Raw genomic sequence first — 18,211 nt, 5'->3', positions numbered from 1 at the left:
TACATACACGCGGTGTACGGAAGCTTTGGAAGGAATAAAACTGTTTTAAACCAACCAGATAGGGGAAAATATCAAAAGCGGACTTTGCTTATAAATCAAACCAAATTTTGTTGAATATTTCTTTTAACATTTTAATATAGGAAAATAAATAAATTGAAACAAAAAATCGACAATTTCTATCTCTAAACCTAAAGCTTACCTGTGGGATCATCTGAAGAGTTCACAAGTGTTTTCAACATAAGAAAACGGTTTAATATCACAAACTCAGTTATGGTCTTGATCACAGAGAAGAAAAAAGGCCACGCAGGACAAACTGCACTTATCAGCACTTCAAGCCAGACAGTAGGTCAATCTCCAGAATGTCATATCAACTTGTGATCTGTCAGGGTCTGGTGAGGAGTTCATGAAAATGTAGTCTCTCACTGCTGCTTGTTGGCATACTCATTGCAAGCTCTGCATAGACAGCATTGCATTCATGGCCAGCAGTGTGTCCCGTGCTTGTGTGAAGCGATCGTCAGCCCCAGAGTGCAGTGGAAGCAGGAAAGCATCTCAGAGCACAGACTTTGGTGTAATTATGGCAGTAATATGGTATAACAGCTGTCAGCTGTTATTATAATATTTATTTTATAAACAGTATTTAATTCAGCCATTAGTTAGATATTGAGTTTTTTAGTAAATGGCCAGTACTTAATATTATTCTTTCAGTCAGGAAACTGTGTTCAACTCTTACAAGTCCATGCCTGTATCACTTCCACCTTAAACACAAAGCAGGCACTCACTGTGTACATTGAGATAATCTAATGAATCTGTTATAAAGTGTACTGCAGCTGTGACAGGGTGCAGATGGCATGCTGTTTGTGCATTGACACTGAGTTTACATTTGCTTCTGCAGTTCTGCTGAGCAGAGGTGTCTTACCAAAAATAGTAAAGAGAGCTCTGCAGTATCCTGGAATCAGGCTTGGGAGGATAGTGGTGGAATTATTGGCATCTTTCTCAAACTGGGTATAATGACTTGGTACTGTTTCAATAGGGCCATGGGTGACATCATGACATGGGCTTCCCACGGGCTTCTCCTTGTTCAGAATCAGAATCTTTTTATTCACCAAAGTACAAACTGTACAAGGAACTTCTCTCAGGGGTGTAGAAGGGTAGAATACAGCTTGTAGTAATATTAAAAATAATCAGTATTGTAACTGATGTTGTATACATAACCTAACTGAATTGACTAGCTAACATTACAACTTCACATTAACTTGCACTAATGGAAACCATTTTCTGCAGTTATGATTATGTTACGTTTCCAGTAGGAATGAGGCAGAACGCAAATGCAGGAGGCATTTAATAACAAGTGAGATCAAAAATGAAGGGCAAAACAAAGAGAGGCATAGGGGAAATACTGAGGGTAAATTAACACACACTGAGCAACCGAAAAGGGCAAGGGCGACAACACTACAGCAAATATAAGCGAGCCACAATGGACGAATCCGACTTACCAAAACAACCAGCAAACTAGAAGAGAAAAGCCAGGGCTCAAATAACCAATACAATCAAGGATAATCAGACGCAGGTAAACATAACAGGGAGAACTAAAACATGGACTGGAACTGAAGAACAGACGAGGGGCGGAGAAAACAAAACCAAGGAACAGAACAAGGAAGTGAAGGAAAAACAAAGACACGACTGAGAAATCATAAAACCGGGACGCCAGGAGGGTGGCCAATTGTCAGTTAACCATGGTAGGAAATCGGGTCTGAGAAAATGTGTATGAATGAGACTAATGTTGACCAAAAAAACCCAAACCCCAAAACAAACAAAAATTTCAAGTGAAGTTTGCAAATAATATTATTCATGAACACTCAACTATAATTTACAGGAGTCATGTCTGGGATTTAAATATTTTTATTTTAGTTTCTCTATTCGACACAACAATTGCTTAAAGAATGATAACACAACAGCAACACAGTTTACCCAACTTAGCAGTGTCTGTCCCCTCCCCCAAGCTCCAAAGTTTGGTCCACTCCCAACAATTTTTTGCCCAACAGATCTCACTCTCAGATCTCACTGTGCCACTAAGATGGAAAAGGCAGGCAAGAAGGAACGTAGAACACTAAAGCTTACTACACAAAGGAGCACATAAAACTTTCATAATTGTCCATGTCTTTCAAACCAATATAGTTAGTATTCTGTTAACAAAACAGTAGACACATAATCCAAAACACCCATCACTACAGCAGATGAGAACTGCACACTAAATAACATTCCTCAGTGTTAGTGGATTGTTTGTTGAAACTGTTGTGAGGCTGTTGAAACTGTTTCTCATCCTCCAGGAGTAGTGATCTATACACAATACTCCCTCCACATCTCTCTCTCTCTCGTTGAAAACTGTTTTGCTCCTGCTTAGCATCACTGCACACTCATCTTCAGGCAAGGCTTACGAAAACAAAAAATATCCATACAGCATGGACAGATGAGACCACGCTGCATGCTGACAGAAGTGCAGGACATGGGCTGCACTTAACAGGAATGTGTGGAACTTAACCGTCTAACTCAACTGCTAAGGAATCTGAGCGAAGAGCACTGGAAGTGAACACCTGAGCCAAAAAAACAAACAAAAACACATAAGGGGAAAAAAACACTAGAGTTTCAGTTTATTTAGCCAAGATGGCAATACTATTTCTTATTAAATATAGCACTATGACCACTTCTGTTACCAGCTGTTATATAACACATTCTAGATTTTATTTAGAATATCCCATATTTCATAAAATGCCCTTTTAAATATCCATTCTCTGCTCTCCAATCTTCCCTTTCTCATTTTCACTGGTTTAAATAGATGGCCTAGAAGACATGAACAACCCTAAAATACAGGTGACAGCACAGGCCTGTGACTGGTTGGTGACATGAAGGGTAGCAGTGGTGAAAGATACTATTGGTCAGCAGAAGTTGGAGCAGGCAGGCAATGAGACGCTCAGTAGGCGTGGTTTGCCACATACAGGGACTGCGCTGCAGCGCCACCAGTTCCACTGGACATGTACTTGCCCTGGGCGGCAAGGCCATTAGCCTGTGGGAGAGACCAAGTATGTGAGAAAACTTTCACTGATGTCTAAGCAGAATTAAGACACTTCGAGGCATAACAGCGAGCCTATGAGTGGTAATGGGCCTGGTGTGGCAACTGACCTGGGCACGCTTAATGAACTCCTCAGTGGCACTCTTCTCGTTGTCCTTGGCGCCACGCCAGGCATTGAGGGCAGAGGCCTGCAGGGCACGACCGTAGGAGAAGGTGAGTGCCCAGGGCTTGATCAGGGGGCAGGTGTTGATGGCGTTCAGGTTGATGGATGCCTCCTCCTCACTTTGTCCTCCGGACAGGAAGGTCACACCTGGGAAAAGGAAGACGATTGATTCAACAGCAACAACACCCTGCTGCCAAGCCAAAGTATACTGACATAAAATAGGGGTCACAGAGCATAAATAGTGGCCACAGAGCCATCCTGAAAATAACTGCACAACTACACTATGGGCTATTTAAAGGGGACAGCGAAAAGCATGCATGTATCAGTGAGTGAAAGCAGAGACCAATTAGATGAGCCAAGTAGCAAAATAAGTGTTAATAACTAGCCATCATTCGAATGTAGCTAAATTTGCATATTGAAATGAAGCATACACAAAAACCTGTGTTGCTAATCAGTTCTAAATACCCTTGAAAAGGGTCACTGTCAGTCTAAGCACAAGTGGTTCAATCCATTACCTGTGACTGCAGGAGGAACGGTGCGACGTAGGGCAGTGACTGTTGCCATGCCAATTTCACCACAGCCGTATTTGGTGGGGCAGGAGTGTCCTGCTGTCACCATGTTGGGCTTGAGCAGGGTTCCCTCCAGATAGACGTGGTGGTCAGACAGAGCCTTGTAGCAAGCAGCGAGGACCTGGAGCACAGAAACAGACAAATGGAATGTTTGAGTGAACTTGTCTTTCCCAATTATAAGTAAATAAATAAATAAATAAATAAATAAATAACATTGCCACACCAACACATACAGGCAGCAGGTGAGGAAATACCTACCTTCTCTGTGACGTACTGGCAGCGTTTAAGATCATGATCACCATCAGGAAGGATTTCTGGCTCCACGATGGGCACAATGCCATTCTGGAAAACAGAACAATGAAGAGGACATTACAACTCATTTCTCATTTATTATGTGTCTCACTGCCCAATTTAATAAGTGGACATTCCTGCTTTGGTGCCAGACTAAATACTCTGTGTAAACTAGAAAAAGAGTGTTTGAGGGTCAACCTGCTGGCAAATGCTGGCATAGCGAGCCAGGACATTGGCATTCTCCATGATTGCCAGCGCTGAGGGTGTGGTCTCGCTGATCTTCAGAACACAGCGCCACTTAGCAAAGTCAGCACCATCCTTCTTGTACTGGGCACAACGTTCTGAAAGGCCATCGAGTCCTAGAGACACAGGCACAAGAAAACATTAAGAAAAAAATATGTTGCTATAGACTTGAGCTTCTTGCTGACTACCTATACTTAACAAGTAATGTGCTTACCCTGTGTTGTGGTCTCTCCATTGGTTCCTGCAAGAGGGACGACACCTTTGTCCACCTGTTGGGAAGATAACCCAACCATTCATTTGCATCAGTGCTCTATGGCTATACCAACTTAATTCAGTCTTTCTTAAAAGGCACCATTTTTAGCAAGATATGCTAGCCTAAATGCGGTTATGTACTCCTTTTTGATCAAATATAGATGAGAAAAAAATACAACTGACAATGAGCCAATAAACGTGTAGCCCTTATAAGAAATGTAATAGCAGATATTTATAATCAAAAACTGCTGACATAAAATTACTGCCACTAATAAACACGGGTAAAACTGTCTTAGAAAATACTAGGGATACAATATCACTTAACATTTAAGCCTGTGGCAGAGACTCAAAAAGAAACAGTTCACCAATTAAAAGATATCAACATATCAGCAAGACTCAACTTAAATGACCGCCATCATCGTACAGATTCTGTTGTATTTATAGTATATAGTATAATGACAGCTATGGACCAGACACTTACAAAGGGAAATGTACCCTGAAGGGAGCAGTAGAAGCATTTGTATCCGAATATTGAACTTTTGCTGTAAGTGGACAGCGTGTCACAGGTTCATTGGATGCATTTATGTCATCTTGCACAATACTAATCAAATCACAGGAGACACTAGTACCTTGATGCCTACAACGATGCCCTTGTCCTTGATCAACTTGACGAAGGGCGTGCCATCATCTGTGCTCTGGTAGAGAGTCTCGTGGAAGAAGATCACTCCACCAATGCAGCTGTTGATGCGCTCGTCAGCCGTGAAGAGGAGCTGGCGGTACAGGCGGCGGTTCTCCTCCGTGTTCTCCACCCCAATAGGGTTCAGCCGCTTGGCCATGCTGCCTATTTACAGCACCCCCCCCCAAAGCACAGAAGTAATGAAGACTTCACATCAAGGGAATGATCACAAGTCTTAAGTAGTCCAACAGATAAAATGCAAGCTAAAGGTTGACCAAGCAGGTTATTCAATAAAATTAGATGTCTATTAGTCTACATGGTGTCTGCAGCCAGTTGGCTCCTGCCCTCGCCATGGTATACAGCACCAATAGCTTTAAGTGGATCATGTTCACGTCCAGCATTCTGACCTGTGGATTCATCTGCAGCGAGGATGCCCTTGCCGGGGGCCACGATGCGCTGGGCAATCTCCTGTAGCTCCTTCTTCTGCTCGGTGGTGAGGGCTGGGTACTGGTGTGTCATGATGGCTACTGCTCAAAACCCACCTTGAGAAACTGAGGAGAGCCTACTGTCAGCTTGGCCATAAACACATGGTCCATTTGTCACCACCAATCCATTAAAGAGGGTCCCTTAAGACTCTAATGATTTTGTCATGGCACCTTCTAATGTAACTGAACTGAAGAATTTGTACAATCAATGCGCTGGCCTAGACAAATGTGTACTCTGCAACATAGCAATACAGTGAAGACAGGACAACTGCATATTGGCCCCTATAAAACATACAGCAATGAAATACCATGTTGTATAAAAAAGTTGTAGTCATCTGAGAAATTCTTTCTTCCACACAGAACTTTATTACTACAGCTACACAAAACAAAATGTGCACGAGTTCCAAAGGTGCTCTACTTAAAATTCATCCTATGATTCCGCACAATTCACAAGATCGAGGCTGGACTGCATAATGGCAGCTGCTGTAGCATGACTAAGATCCCATTGCCCTGCTACTAGTCACACTGGATTAACAGTGAGACTGTGGCATTATGCTTGTATAAACGCCACTGTCAATGCTCATTACTCTGTCTCCCTGCCCAGTGCGCTATGGATGGGCTCCAGCAAGTTTTCTACCATAGCAAAAATCATTCACATAAATAAAAGGTTTTAAGGAACTTGAAGTACTTTTACTTACATATATATATTCTAAAAATCATTACTCTCATAATCATGTTTTAATTTTTTTTGCATATTAATATGGAACATTGAAGAATAACAAAAGGTCAGGCACTTTAGACTAGGAAATATCATTTCTATTGTTGTGTCTATGAATCTGTATTGTTTGTCTATAAAGCTATCAAATCTCTCCCTTTTTTTTGGCTGAGGCTAGATTTACTTCCCTCGCGCTCATTCCCTGTTGACTGCTCCTCCCTGCATTCAATGGAACAAGCCAAAACCAGCTCAGACTGGCTAATGTGTCTCAGTGTGAGAAACTGTAAAATGCCACTGCAAGTTGTGACAAAACAAGAAGATCTCATATGAATTAATACCTGAAGTAAATTAAGAGGGGAAAAAGGAACTGAGCATATTAATGAGACTCCTATATATTGATATACACATTAAATTACAACTAAAATTATTATTCAAAATTATTCAGGCCTTTTCACCCACAAGGACTTTACCTAAGATTTTATACAGACACTAATTACTAATTGGAAAAATCCCAGCTCTGCCATGCATCCACAGCTGGGCCCCTAACCCTCTTGGTTCCAGAGGTGCCATAAGATGGCTTACATTGTGCTCTGACAGAAAACTGCATTTAACTCTACTATACACGCATGTGTATTATATATATGATAAATAAAGGCATTCCATCTGGTCAAGCACATTTGATCAAATGCAACACCATTTTTAGAACCATGGCACCTCCTAAACCATTTAGTATGTCTCACAACTTCAGCAGCGCCGTTCCATCAATACTGAAACCATATTTAGCTCTAATGTAGCATAGGCTGTGTCAGCAGTTATGTCTCAGGGATGCTGATCGTCATTGGAAGTTTCCACTGACAAACAAGGCCTGAGCCTATGCATCCTCCCACCTCATTCTTCACCACCATACATTAAAGATGAATGGGAACACATCCATACTGCTCCTTTTCCAGGTTTAAAACATGTTTGGCCAATACCAACTGAGGCCTACCATCTTTCAAAAGTAGTGCTTAATGCTAGTGACTCCTTCACTGCAGAAAAACTGCAGGTGTTTGTTTTTGGCACCCTCTAATCAACCACTCTACATTTCAGGACCATAGTCAGTTACTGAACCTAAGAAAGGTCATCAACTACCCTAGTTGCCCACATGTTTATTCAAGCCAACAGCTGGCTAAAAGTCTTGCTCACAGGTTGGACAGCAATACGTTTAAATGAACTTTTTTTTGGCACCTAGGCAAGAAATTAATGTATATAGAATAAATGCAGTAATTTACAGATGCACCATTTAAATAGTAAAAGCCTAAGTGAAATTCAAGCACTGTAATAAGACATTTGTTAAGACTGTATTTCTGGTGCCACAATATGCTGCATTGTGTTGTGCTATATGCGGCATCTAAAAGTTTAGTTCTTGAAATGTTTGACACACTACACCAGGCCCATTTTCAATAAAATGAATACAGTTCGACAAAAAGGGGAAAAAAAACTCAGAAACTGAGCAAATGGCTATGAATCAAATATCTTAGATAAGATTAGTAATCACATCCTTTCTGGTTATAACTGTTCTATAACCAGAAAGAGAATGTCAGTTTAACAATAAACTCCACAGCCTCTGGTTCTATCAGGACAAGTCACAGTGTGCTCAGGTTAATCCAAATCTTAGAGCTGTGAGATCTGGGCCTCTCACTCTCATTCCTCTACAGCATATAGGAAAACCAACCCACTCTTACAGGATCTATACAGGCAACATTACACCTGAAGCTACATAGGACAGAGGCTGTTTGTTAAAAGATGCTCAGCACCATAAATAATTCATTAATTATTCAGCATCATTATTAATTTACAGAAGCACGATTAGTTTTAGCATCAAACTTTCCAAGCTGATCGAACAAAAAAGTAAAGAAAAAAAATTAAAAACGCAGAGCACATTTTGATGAGTTATTATATTATTTAGGCAATGCTCCATTTTTTATTTTATTAGAGTGGCTGCAGTAATTTCCACTGTGGCTCCTGGTTGGGTTAATCACCTGTTTCAGAGATGTTATGGTAACAGAGCGATTGTCTATTCCCATTGTGCATAGAATATTAGGCTAAAAATAGATCGAGACTTCTTGCTTTCTACAGCCTCATCAGACCAGCCCTTCAGCACATAGGCCGTAGGAAGGACAGCATGAGCTCACCTGAAACATCTCAACATGTGGTCGAATTACACACCTATTAGACACAAATGTTTCGGCATCTATGGAGTGCACTGTCTCTTGTGACATTTCAGTCAGATAAAAGGAAATATTCACAAGGTCAAAAAATAGCAATTTAGAAACAGCTTCTTGTGGGGAGGAGCCATCAATGCATTGATATTCTAAAAACAAAACAAAACAAAAAAAACCCCCAGAGGGCTCTAGAAAGATTTGCCAATCTATTAACAAATCGAATTGATAACCATAATAAAGTTTTCCTCACAAGTTAAAGAAACAGCAGCAACCAGCTGTTGTCTTGATTCTCTTATTGCATGGGCATCTTTAAGTGGGCAAGTGGTCACTTAAAAGTGGAAAGGACAGTGTGGAGTAAATGCTATCTGCATCCTCCCTTTTTGCCAGTGTCTGTTGTCCTGCACTGCGTCAGGCAAGTACCTAGGCCGCCTCCCACTACCTATCACTTCTGACAGGCAAGGTCACAGCAGCTGGGATGTTCCAGAAATGGATCCAACAGAACACAATGTGCATTCTACACATTTACTCTTTAGGTGTTTGTAGTTACGAGACCAAAGACAACACTCACACACACCACAGTGATCCATCAACTGTCAACAACCAGCCTTACATTCAAGCAATTTTGGAAAGATAAATGATTCTGAGCATTGAATTATACCAAGAATGACAAAACATAAAAAGGAATTCTCGATAGGGGAGAACTGTACAATAATTTGGTTGAGGAAAGAAAAAAATGTGCTATGTGCATTTCGAAGGTCAGACTGGATCAATATGGATTCGGCTGGACAAGCACAGCAATATACATAAGCTAAATGGTGAAGGTAAAGTCATGCGCACGCACGCAGTTTGCAAACACGTAATGTCATCAAAAGCCGTATACGTGTGCCACTGAGATGTATTTAAGCAAAACATATTGTTTTCTGTTCATTTTGAAATCGTCAGACAATTTTATTTTAAATGTTTGCGATAACTGCACAACGATGGCGTCCCTGCATTAATGCAGCCCTTTTAGCTACACCCTTTTGCACTTACGCCTGTAACGTTAATGGAATTGGAGCAGGAGGGAGAGCGCAGATTCCCGTCTGTTGAGATTACAATTTTGGTAGCTAGGGGTGACGGAATCACTGGGAAACTGATTAGTAGTTTAATTATGTGACCTGCACAAGAACAATTCTCATTATTTGCAAAAATCTCAAAGTCCTATTCGCCGATGGACATATTTTGACGAAGTGTCTCGATTTCCTATTCTATAGTCCGAGTCGAGGCGTGAAGCGATGACTCAACCTACCAGCACAGCTTTTCCGGTGAAGCTAGCGAGGTAGCTAACCAAGCTCATGGAAATGTCTACGTGCAGAGAGCCACACACCGATCTACCAGCATCAACCTCCGCCCTCATGATGCAGAAAGATAGACCAACAATATGTTGTTTTTAATTTTCTGTTGTACGAATGTCTGTTAAACAGGATTAGAGTTTTGGACATTAGTCTCCGAATTCTGTATTTTTCCTCCAACATTACTCTACCACAGAATGCGGAAGGAGAGGAGGAGGATAATGTCCTAACGCGTGTTCAAGGTTGCCAGTGATGAGGCGACGACATTTTCATGATGCTTGTCTGCACATAACTGTTTGGTTCCGCCAAGCTTACGTTGGACAGATTCAATACAACGTCGTTACCTATAGCTACCAAACTTCTTCGGTAACTGTAAAACCTACTTTATGCGTATACGTTACATTTTGTAGTAGTAAGACTTCAATTGATCGTTTGGAAGCTTAATATAGCTAACCCTAGCTAGCTAGGGCTGGCCAACCTAATGAGTTCGCGAGAAAACTGTCTACTGAGGAAGCGCTCAACTACCCTAAATAGCTAGCCAGCTAATTAGGTATCCTAGTTAATACAATTCAGGTATGTAATTTAGCTAACTCTATCTGGCTAGATCCTTCAATACGAGACCCAAATCTACTTTCTGTGGTAACTATTTACGATCAAAGTACATTTAAAGGTGCAAATAGTCATTTAATATAATCTAGTTAAGCGTTTAAATATATTTAGTCTTCAACTGTACTCATTTATCATTTAAATTACTTACTTGGTTGGTAAATGAAATCCTGAAGACAGTCGTCAGAATGTGATGGGGAAGATGCGAAGCTGTGGGAAGACGCTCCTTCTAATACTGCAACACAACGTGACTGCTTACAAAATCACGACGCACTATTGAATATTCATGAGACAGTCTCGTGGACGTTACTACGTCACTTCCAGCGCAAGTCACTGCAGCACGTTTGCCATCAGAGTGGCATTTCCCATGACAAATGATAGGATTAGGCCTAACCCTCAGTGTATGTTCATATATTGAACAGTGAATGTGGAGGCGCAGCACCGTTTTTACCGTTATTATCGTTGAGTCGAAAAGAAGAATCAGTTATGGAATAGGTAAGGCAAAAAACAACACATAAGTAGCGAATGCCGCTTCTTATTAGTATAGTGTTAAGAAAGTGGTTATTCAGTCGGGTGGGAAAAATAGATAGATAGATAGATAGATAGATAGATAGATAGATAGATAGATAGATAGATAGATAGATAGATAGATAGATAGATAGATAGATAGATAGATAGATAGATAGATAGATAGATAGATAGATAGATAGATAGATAATCTAGCAAAGAATAATACCATAGCCTAAGCATTTTAAAAATGTGTACTTGTCTTCTAAGCAATGCTCACATAAAGTACATCTATAAACATTATTTTAACCATAATTGAAAAGAACAAACATAAAAAACATGTAAATGGGCACAAAAGTCTCTGGAGTAAAGGTTCTCATATTATGAATATTATGGATTTTAGATTTTATTATTTAAGATACAAGAAAGCACAAAAACAAAAGGTTTGAGGTATTCAGGGAACACAATAAGGACCATCGTCTTAGCCAAAATGAATGGAGAATTGTACACAGGCTGCTCTTTGAACCAAAAAGTTATTAAGAATATATCCAAGAAGCATGTAATTTCATTTTTAGGTTGTGGTAGTCTGTTGGTCTGTTGAGAAGTGGCTATAAAACAATACATTCTTGGCTTGATCTCTGCTTGATTCTTGATAACATCCTGGTACTCCCATTATGACCTTGAGCAAGGTGTTTCAGCCCTATACCAACATGTAATTTAATAATGCCTAAAGTTCATAATTAAATTATGTAATTTAATGGTAAGATCTTGTTACATTGCACTTGCTGTGCTCATTGTTCAGCTAGTCAAGATTTTGCTATAATGAAAAATGTGTGCCATAACATCTTATTTGTAAACATATGCAAAGTGCATTACGCAAAAAGAACCATATGATATGGATTTGTTAAATGGATTTAAATATAATGTCATGTAAAGGAGGATGTATCTTTTGGTCACTTATTTCATGTTAAGGTCATTTTAGGAGCTTTGTTTAGGAGTCAGGAACAATCTATATTTGACATATCAAAACTGGCTTATTACTCAAAATGTTTTAGGTAACACTGAGGGACAAGCACACGCTGCAAAATATGACAATATAATTGGAAGGTAAAGACCATACAACTTAGATTATCAAATGAAAAGAAACTAGGCCAGGCTACCAATGCCTTTACACATTAAAGGTTACACATAAAAGTAAGCCCAGTCATTTTCCACTCAGTAGTCACACTGCTTGATGCAAATGTGTACACCACCAATAGGTTCAACCAGTAGGCTCAGGATATGTGTACATTGTAGAGAAAGTAACAATTTTCCATGATCTATAAAAGGAAGACATGCTTATTAATACATGGATTCAACAAACTCTGAGCAATAGGTTTCAGATTACCTGCAGGCAACTGCATTTAGTTAGCATCCTGATACACAAACACATTGCCTTCAGGTAAATTGCTGTGGATGAAGTCCTCCAGTATTTCCAATTTGGCCCATGCTGGGGACATCTCTGCGGCTGGCGTCAAGGTGGAATCTGTAAGTAAGTTGCTGTCAAACTGGGGGAAGGGCTCAGGGGTGATGCCTCGGCGGGCTTTCGCAGCACGGTCTGGCCGCTCTCTCAACTCCAGGATGGGCTCTACGGGGCTCTTTTGCAGCAGGTGCGCGTCGAAGGGCATGCCGCGAAAAAAGGTCTGGCCCTTGAAGCGCTCCAGTGAACGGAGGCGCCGCATAGGGTTTTTACACAGGAGCTGGGAGGCAACAGAAGATATGCGCAGGTAAGGACAGCACTGCTATTGGTCGCACGTGTGGATTATAAACTCATTTTAAGTAGCTCAGGACTGATCAATGGTGATTACATGTCTTTGGTCACCCACTTTCATACTGCATGAACCAACCTCATGGGAGTGTTCATCTCTCACCTCGGTGAGCAGAAGGGCAAACGGAGGGGAGAAGGCTCTAGGCATGTCGTAGGGGAAGCAACACATCTTCCTCAGCATGTTGCTGTGATCAGACTCCGCAGACAGAGGGAACTGAGTAAGGACAAGGTGAAGAAGAAAGCACAGAGGCGAGACACTCAGCAGCAGGCGCAGCACACAAAATAAATTTAGTCCTACTTGATCATCAGTGGTATGAGGCAATCTAAGAAACTGGTTATTGCAGGTTAGAATATGTTGTGCAGACAGAAACAGACAAGCGGAAACCAAAACAAATCCCTGGCTATTCTCTAGCATCACCTACTGCATAGTGATGCAGTCACGTGCCACTGACATGCTTTATGACCTCACCTTGCCAGTGGCCAATGCAAAGAGTAGGATGCCAAGAGACCACCAATCAGCAGCATGGTTATATGGGCCCCCACTTAATACTTCAGGAGCTATAGGAGAGGATGGTTTTGTAAGACTGAGGAAAACCCCCTAGATTATACACATTACATTACAGTGCAGTTGAATATATTTTCCTTATGACTTCCTTATTGGCCCTATAAGTATCTGCTATTCTGCTCAATTCTAACAAGATAATGCTACGTTCATGATCAATGATAAAATGTGAATATAAACCATACACAGAAGAACGTTTACATTCCTCACTTGTACAGCAAGAATATGCCATTTATCTCAGTGTAAATCTTTTTATAGCTACTCAGTGATATAATATACATAAATGCTATACATATATGCAGGTTGACATCATTCCCATATATGAATGCCACTTTTATCTTTATTTCTTCCTGTTATTCTCATAAAAATGTACCCATGTACTGAATAGTGCCACAGATGGTGAATGCCCTTCCTCCTTGCTCCAGCCGTCGAGACAAACCAAAATCAGCCAGCCGTACATGGCCTGTGACACATCATCACACATCACCATAATTACAGTGGTCTGACCCTATCACACCCTGAACAACTAGTGCAGTGTAAAGTCCACTCTACTATGTGCACATCATGGCACATGATCTGGATTGACTAGGAAAATGACCTCAAGGTCATTTCACCTTCATACGCCCTTACAGCACTGGGACCATTTTTTGTAGGTGCTCTTTTTTAATGTGCAGATTTTACTGCTAAATATATAGTATAAAGAAGATGGGGTTTAAAACATATTGGCTTTTAACAGACAAGCAGAATATATGTCTACTTAGCTGTCCTTGCTGATATTTGTTTATTTTGTAAACATGTAGCTTAGATTCTAGAACGTTCCATGGTTACAAAAGAAAAAAGGTTGTGTATACCACCCTCTAGTGGTTGTGCCTCAGAGTACCAACTGCACTTACCTTGATCTGTTAAGAGGATGTTCTCCATCTAGAGAAGAAAATGGATGATTTTAAGAGAACTCAAATATGTTACAATTGTGTATGGAAACCTGGCCTTAAATCTCTCATTTGGTCTGCCATTTTATTATCTCAGTGAGACATACAAACAGTGATTGATTACCTTAACATCACGGTGGATGATCCCAAAATCATGAAGAAAGCCTGCAATACCAGGATTGAGGACATACATTCTCAAATAAAACGAAGAAGGTAAGCAAACCTCTGTATGTAAAACATTTCTACTCATAGAATCAGATGTGTCTGAGTTTAGGTCCAGGACTCACCTATAGCACAGCCCAGCTCAGCAGCAAACACCTTAACTGTATTCTCCATAAACTGACCAATCATCACCCAGTATGTGTATAAATCCCCTGTGCTGCAATAGTCACACACTAGAATGGGAATTATAAGTAGAATGTTTACAATTTATACAGTTCAACAAACATAAACACATAAATAGACATTTGAACACACCCACACCAGCCACCCCCCTAAACAAATGCATGATCCTGTTCAAACTCAATTACTTACACATGCACACACACATAAAGATCATGTGATGTTTGTTATACTTCCAAAACACCACATTTAAACCAGCACATCTGTCCAGATGATGTGCCTCAATCACACAGACTAGTCCCATGTGCAGGATGTTCTGAGTTGTTTAACACGAATTATAAAGACACATTGGCATGCAGTCATCTCAGTAGGTGACCTACAACAGATAACTCTCTTTTTCAACCAAGAGGAGGATAAATATGTACAGGTGGGTAAGCTCAGAAGGCAGGGAGTCAACAGCAACTTTGGAAGAGTCACCACAGTTGGTCTCAGGATTGCATGGGGGAGATGAAGATCATAGATAAAGAATGGAAAAAGCACGTTTGCTAAGTGAGAGGAAAGAAAGAACAACATCTGATTAGACCTGGGCATCTGGGGTGTGGTGTGCTACAAGGCTAGGCTGGGCACATATTATATGTTCTGCAGTGTTGACTACTTTCTCGTGTTTAGCCTGTTTAGCCAGCATCTTCACTATTCCAAAGTCCATTGCTCAGCCTGTGTAGTGGTACAATGTTGTAAAAAAAAAACAACTACGTTTTTGTACCGCAGTGTCTACTGTACTGCAGTACTCTTAATTATCCTCTTAAAATTCACTGAATGAGACTCAGGAGGTTGGTCCTCCATTTCAGTGACACAGCATGTTGTCACTCTAATTAACAGACAGCAGAAAAAGCTTGGACAGTCACCATGTAATCTACTTAGGTGCTTTTATCCCTCTTGGCAGTTATATGCCATGTGCTTATAGTTGTTCCTTCAAACAACTGCTGGGGAAGGCAGTGCCTAATAAATAAGAGATATTTTAGGGATTTCTTGGGTTCTGCAAAGATATCTGGAGCTACTAAATCTTCGGTGAAGTAATGAATCTAGCATCTGGTTAGTTATATTTTGCTCCTAGATACGCCTAGATCTTTTGTCCTTAATTCTGAATTCCATAATTTGTCATCTGATTTAGAGTCAGATTTCTTAGCCATTCTGCTTTCATGAAGTCAGCTGGAAGGTGCTTGGTCAGCAAGAACCAAAGAGAAACCTAAACACAAGTACAAGGAACGAAGGGTACGCTGGAGCAGCGAGGGGTAAAGTAATGGGGTGTGGGAAGACTGGAAAAGAAAGAGGGGCGCTGTACTGGGAGGACTTTGACTCACTCACTAATGTTGAGGTGATGCTGGGTCTGCCAGCAGTCCTGCAGGTCATGGATGAAAGGATGGTGGACCTGATGCTGCAAGGCAACGGTCAAACAACAACGGCACAGGCTGACTTAGTCAGTGAGCCAGGCGCGGTCTCTGTAATCTGTCCTTCACGTGTATTGCTCAAGTGTGGGGCAATGATATTGTAGTGGAGTGGCCACTTCTTATCTGGTGAGCAGGCTAGATTTGAATTCTCCCTTGGCTGTGTGGACTCTGTTCTTTGACAATGTTAAGAATAAACTCAAAATGAAATCATACTGAAACATTCCATAGGGAAGTAAAACAGAGAGCCACTCAAACTGACCTGGACTATCACCTCTTCCTTAGACTGGTTCAGCACACCTAGACGAATAATCTCAGACTTCGGGATAACCTGTTTTCCAAACAGGCACACTGTGTATGAGAACAAAGAATGAAGCCTACGGTCTTCTGTTAATACCAGTATGGTGAGACACAGGCGTGGAGATATACCTTTCACTTTTACAGTGTATTCTTATGCAAAGTACAGCAATGGACCCTATCTATTTATATGTAATGACATAATAATGATTATAACAACATAAGAGGTAAACGTAGTGTATTCACCTTAACCGCATACATTTTTTGTGTCATTTTATCCTTCACCTTTAAGATGGGACCAAATGATCCTTTGGCAATGTAACTCAGGACCTGCGACAGCAATACAATTAGAAGAAGACTAAGACGAAAAAATCCACTGTTTACATTCCATCATAGTACGTTTATCATAGGAACCATTAACACATCTTCAGGTTCACCAGCGAAAAAAAAAAACTATAGGTCTTAATTCTGCTTCTAATGTCACATCAAATTGTGCCAGACCTCAAAGTGCTCGTGTAAGTGGGCGTTGCGATGGGGAAACTCAGGTAGAAACATGGAGATGAAGCCAGGAAGGTTCCACTCTGCGTTGCGCAGTTTCTCGTGGCCGGGCATTTGCTCAGGTACAGGTACCCCCTTGTCCCGAATCATCCTCCGTGAGTCGACGCGCTGCGGGTAGAGACGGCACAGTCTCGGGGACAAGGACACGCCTATTCTGGAGAGAAAGCCGCGCCATCTTGATGAGTAGCGGCGCTCCTCCGTATGTTGCAGTTGCAGCTATAACAAAATGAGATAATATCCACAGTATAATTAAAATTGTTAATTTGATTAGGAAGTTCTACACGTTGTGAGAAAAGTAAAACTCTAGAGTACCTCGTGTCAGTCAAGACGGATTTATGTAATGATGGCGGTCATTTCGTGAGACCTAACGTTATCTTTTGGCATTCCAACCCGATTATGCTCTTTCCAATGTGGACTTCGTGTTTTTTTGTCGGTCAGAAAAACAATCAGTTTCTCACGATATAGCAGTTAAACACAACCTAGCTCATATACATCTTACTAAAATCGCAAAACACACACAGACTACCTACATAGGATAAAAGGTCGCAAAATAAAAGTAGCTCCAAACTCCCACTAACAATTCTCAATATGGCAGAATGTACGAACCTTGCTGGTCTTGCTACCATCGGCACCCATCACATTTAATGCTTTCCGTTGAGAATTAAGTTCATCCTATATTGCGTTCCTCCACGCTGTAAGTCGCACTAGCCTGAAATCGCGAATTTCAGAGTTAATAAAGCATTTTACACATAGGCTTTTCCACAAGACAGCCTGGGGTTTGCTTAAACACATCAGTAAGAATTAACCATCTCTGTAACTAGAATTTATGGCGATATAAACAAGGTATTTTCCCTTAACATCCTCCACAGATACCAACAGATACCTCCTGTTGATAGGCTATCCAATGAAACTGCATGCTCACCTCTAGTCCCGCCCAACATCTACACATTAAGGGCCGCCTGAGCGCTGTCCGTGGTGATGAATAATTCACGTCGCTTTCAAATTTATATTTCATCATGCTCTCTAAAAGTGACTATAAAATGTTAAATATAGTCGAAAACCAATGAATAGAACCTACAAATTAATAATTTTAGAGACATTACCTTATTAACTGATCATTGTGAAGTAATATTTTTTGCTAGTGAAACTGTAAAGTTTTATG

The 18,211-nt window shown here is 40.8% G+C and overlaps 2 protein-coding genes across 2 annotated transcripts; both read right to left on the bottom strand.

The window, feature by feature from the left end:
- Positions 1–1,883: 1,883 nt before the first annotated feature.
- Positions 1,884–10,862, bottom strand: aldocb (aldolase C, fructose-bisphosphate, b). Its single transcript, XM_027018560.2, has 9 exons — positions 10,754–10,862; positions 5,669–5,812; positions 5,215–5,426; positions 4,548–4,602; positions 4,289–4,449; positions 4,058–4,141; positions 3,746–3,920; positions 3,178–3,377; positions 1,884–3,061 (listed from the first exon to the last, which is right to left on the bottom strand). Exons 2-9 carry the CDS (start codon positions 5,778–5,780, stop codon positions 2,969–2,971), a joined length of 1,092 nt encoding a protein of 363 aa, XP_026874361.1. The 5' UTR covers positions 5,781–5,812; positions 10,754–10,862; the 3' UTR covers positions 1,884–2,968.
- Positions 10,863–11,499: 637 nt separating this feature from the next.
- On the bottom strand, positions 11,500–17,942 carry rskrb (ribosomal protein S6 kinase related b). The gene is made up of 12 exons (XM_027017786.2): positions 17,656–17,942; positions 16,993–17,265; positions 16,738–16,821; positions 16,457–16,525; positions 16,115–16,184; positions 14,695–14,802; positions 14,532–14,572; positions 14,372–14,399; positions 13,852–13,941; positions 13,386–13,474; positions 13,020–13,130; positions 11,500–12,848 (listed from the first exon to the last, which is right to left on the bottom strand). Exons 1-12 carry the CDS (start codon positions 17,683–17,685, stop codon positions 12,513–12,515), a joined length of 1,329 nt encoding a protein of 442 aa, XP_026873587.2. The 5' UTR covers positions 17,686–17,942; the 3' UTR covers positions 11,500–12,512.
- Positions 17,943–18,211: the final 269 nt, after the last annotated feature.

Source organism: Electrophorus electricus, chromosome 6, assembly GCF_013358815.1.
Source record: "Electrophorus electricus isolate fEleEle1 chromosome 6, fEleEle1.pri, whole genome shotgun sequence".
Classification (NCBI taxonomy): Eukaryota; Metazoa; Chordata; class Actinopteri; order Gymnotiformes; family Gymnotidae; genus Electrophorus; species Electrophorus electricus.
The sequence above is the reverse complement of the archived record's forward strand: the minus strand, read 5'-3'. Positions and strand labels throughout refer to the sequence as shown.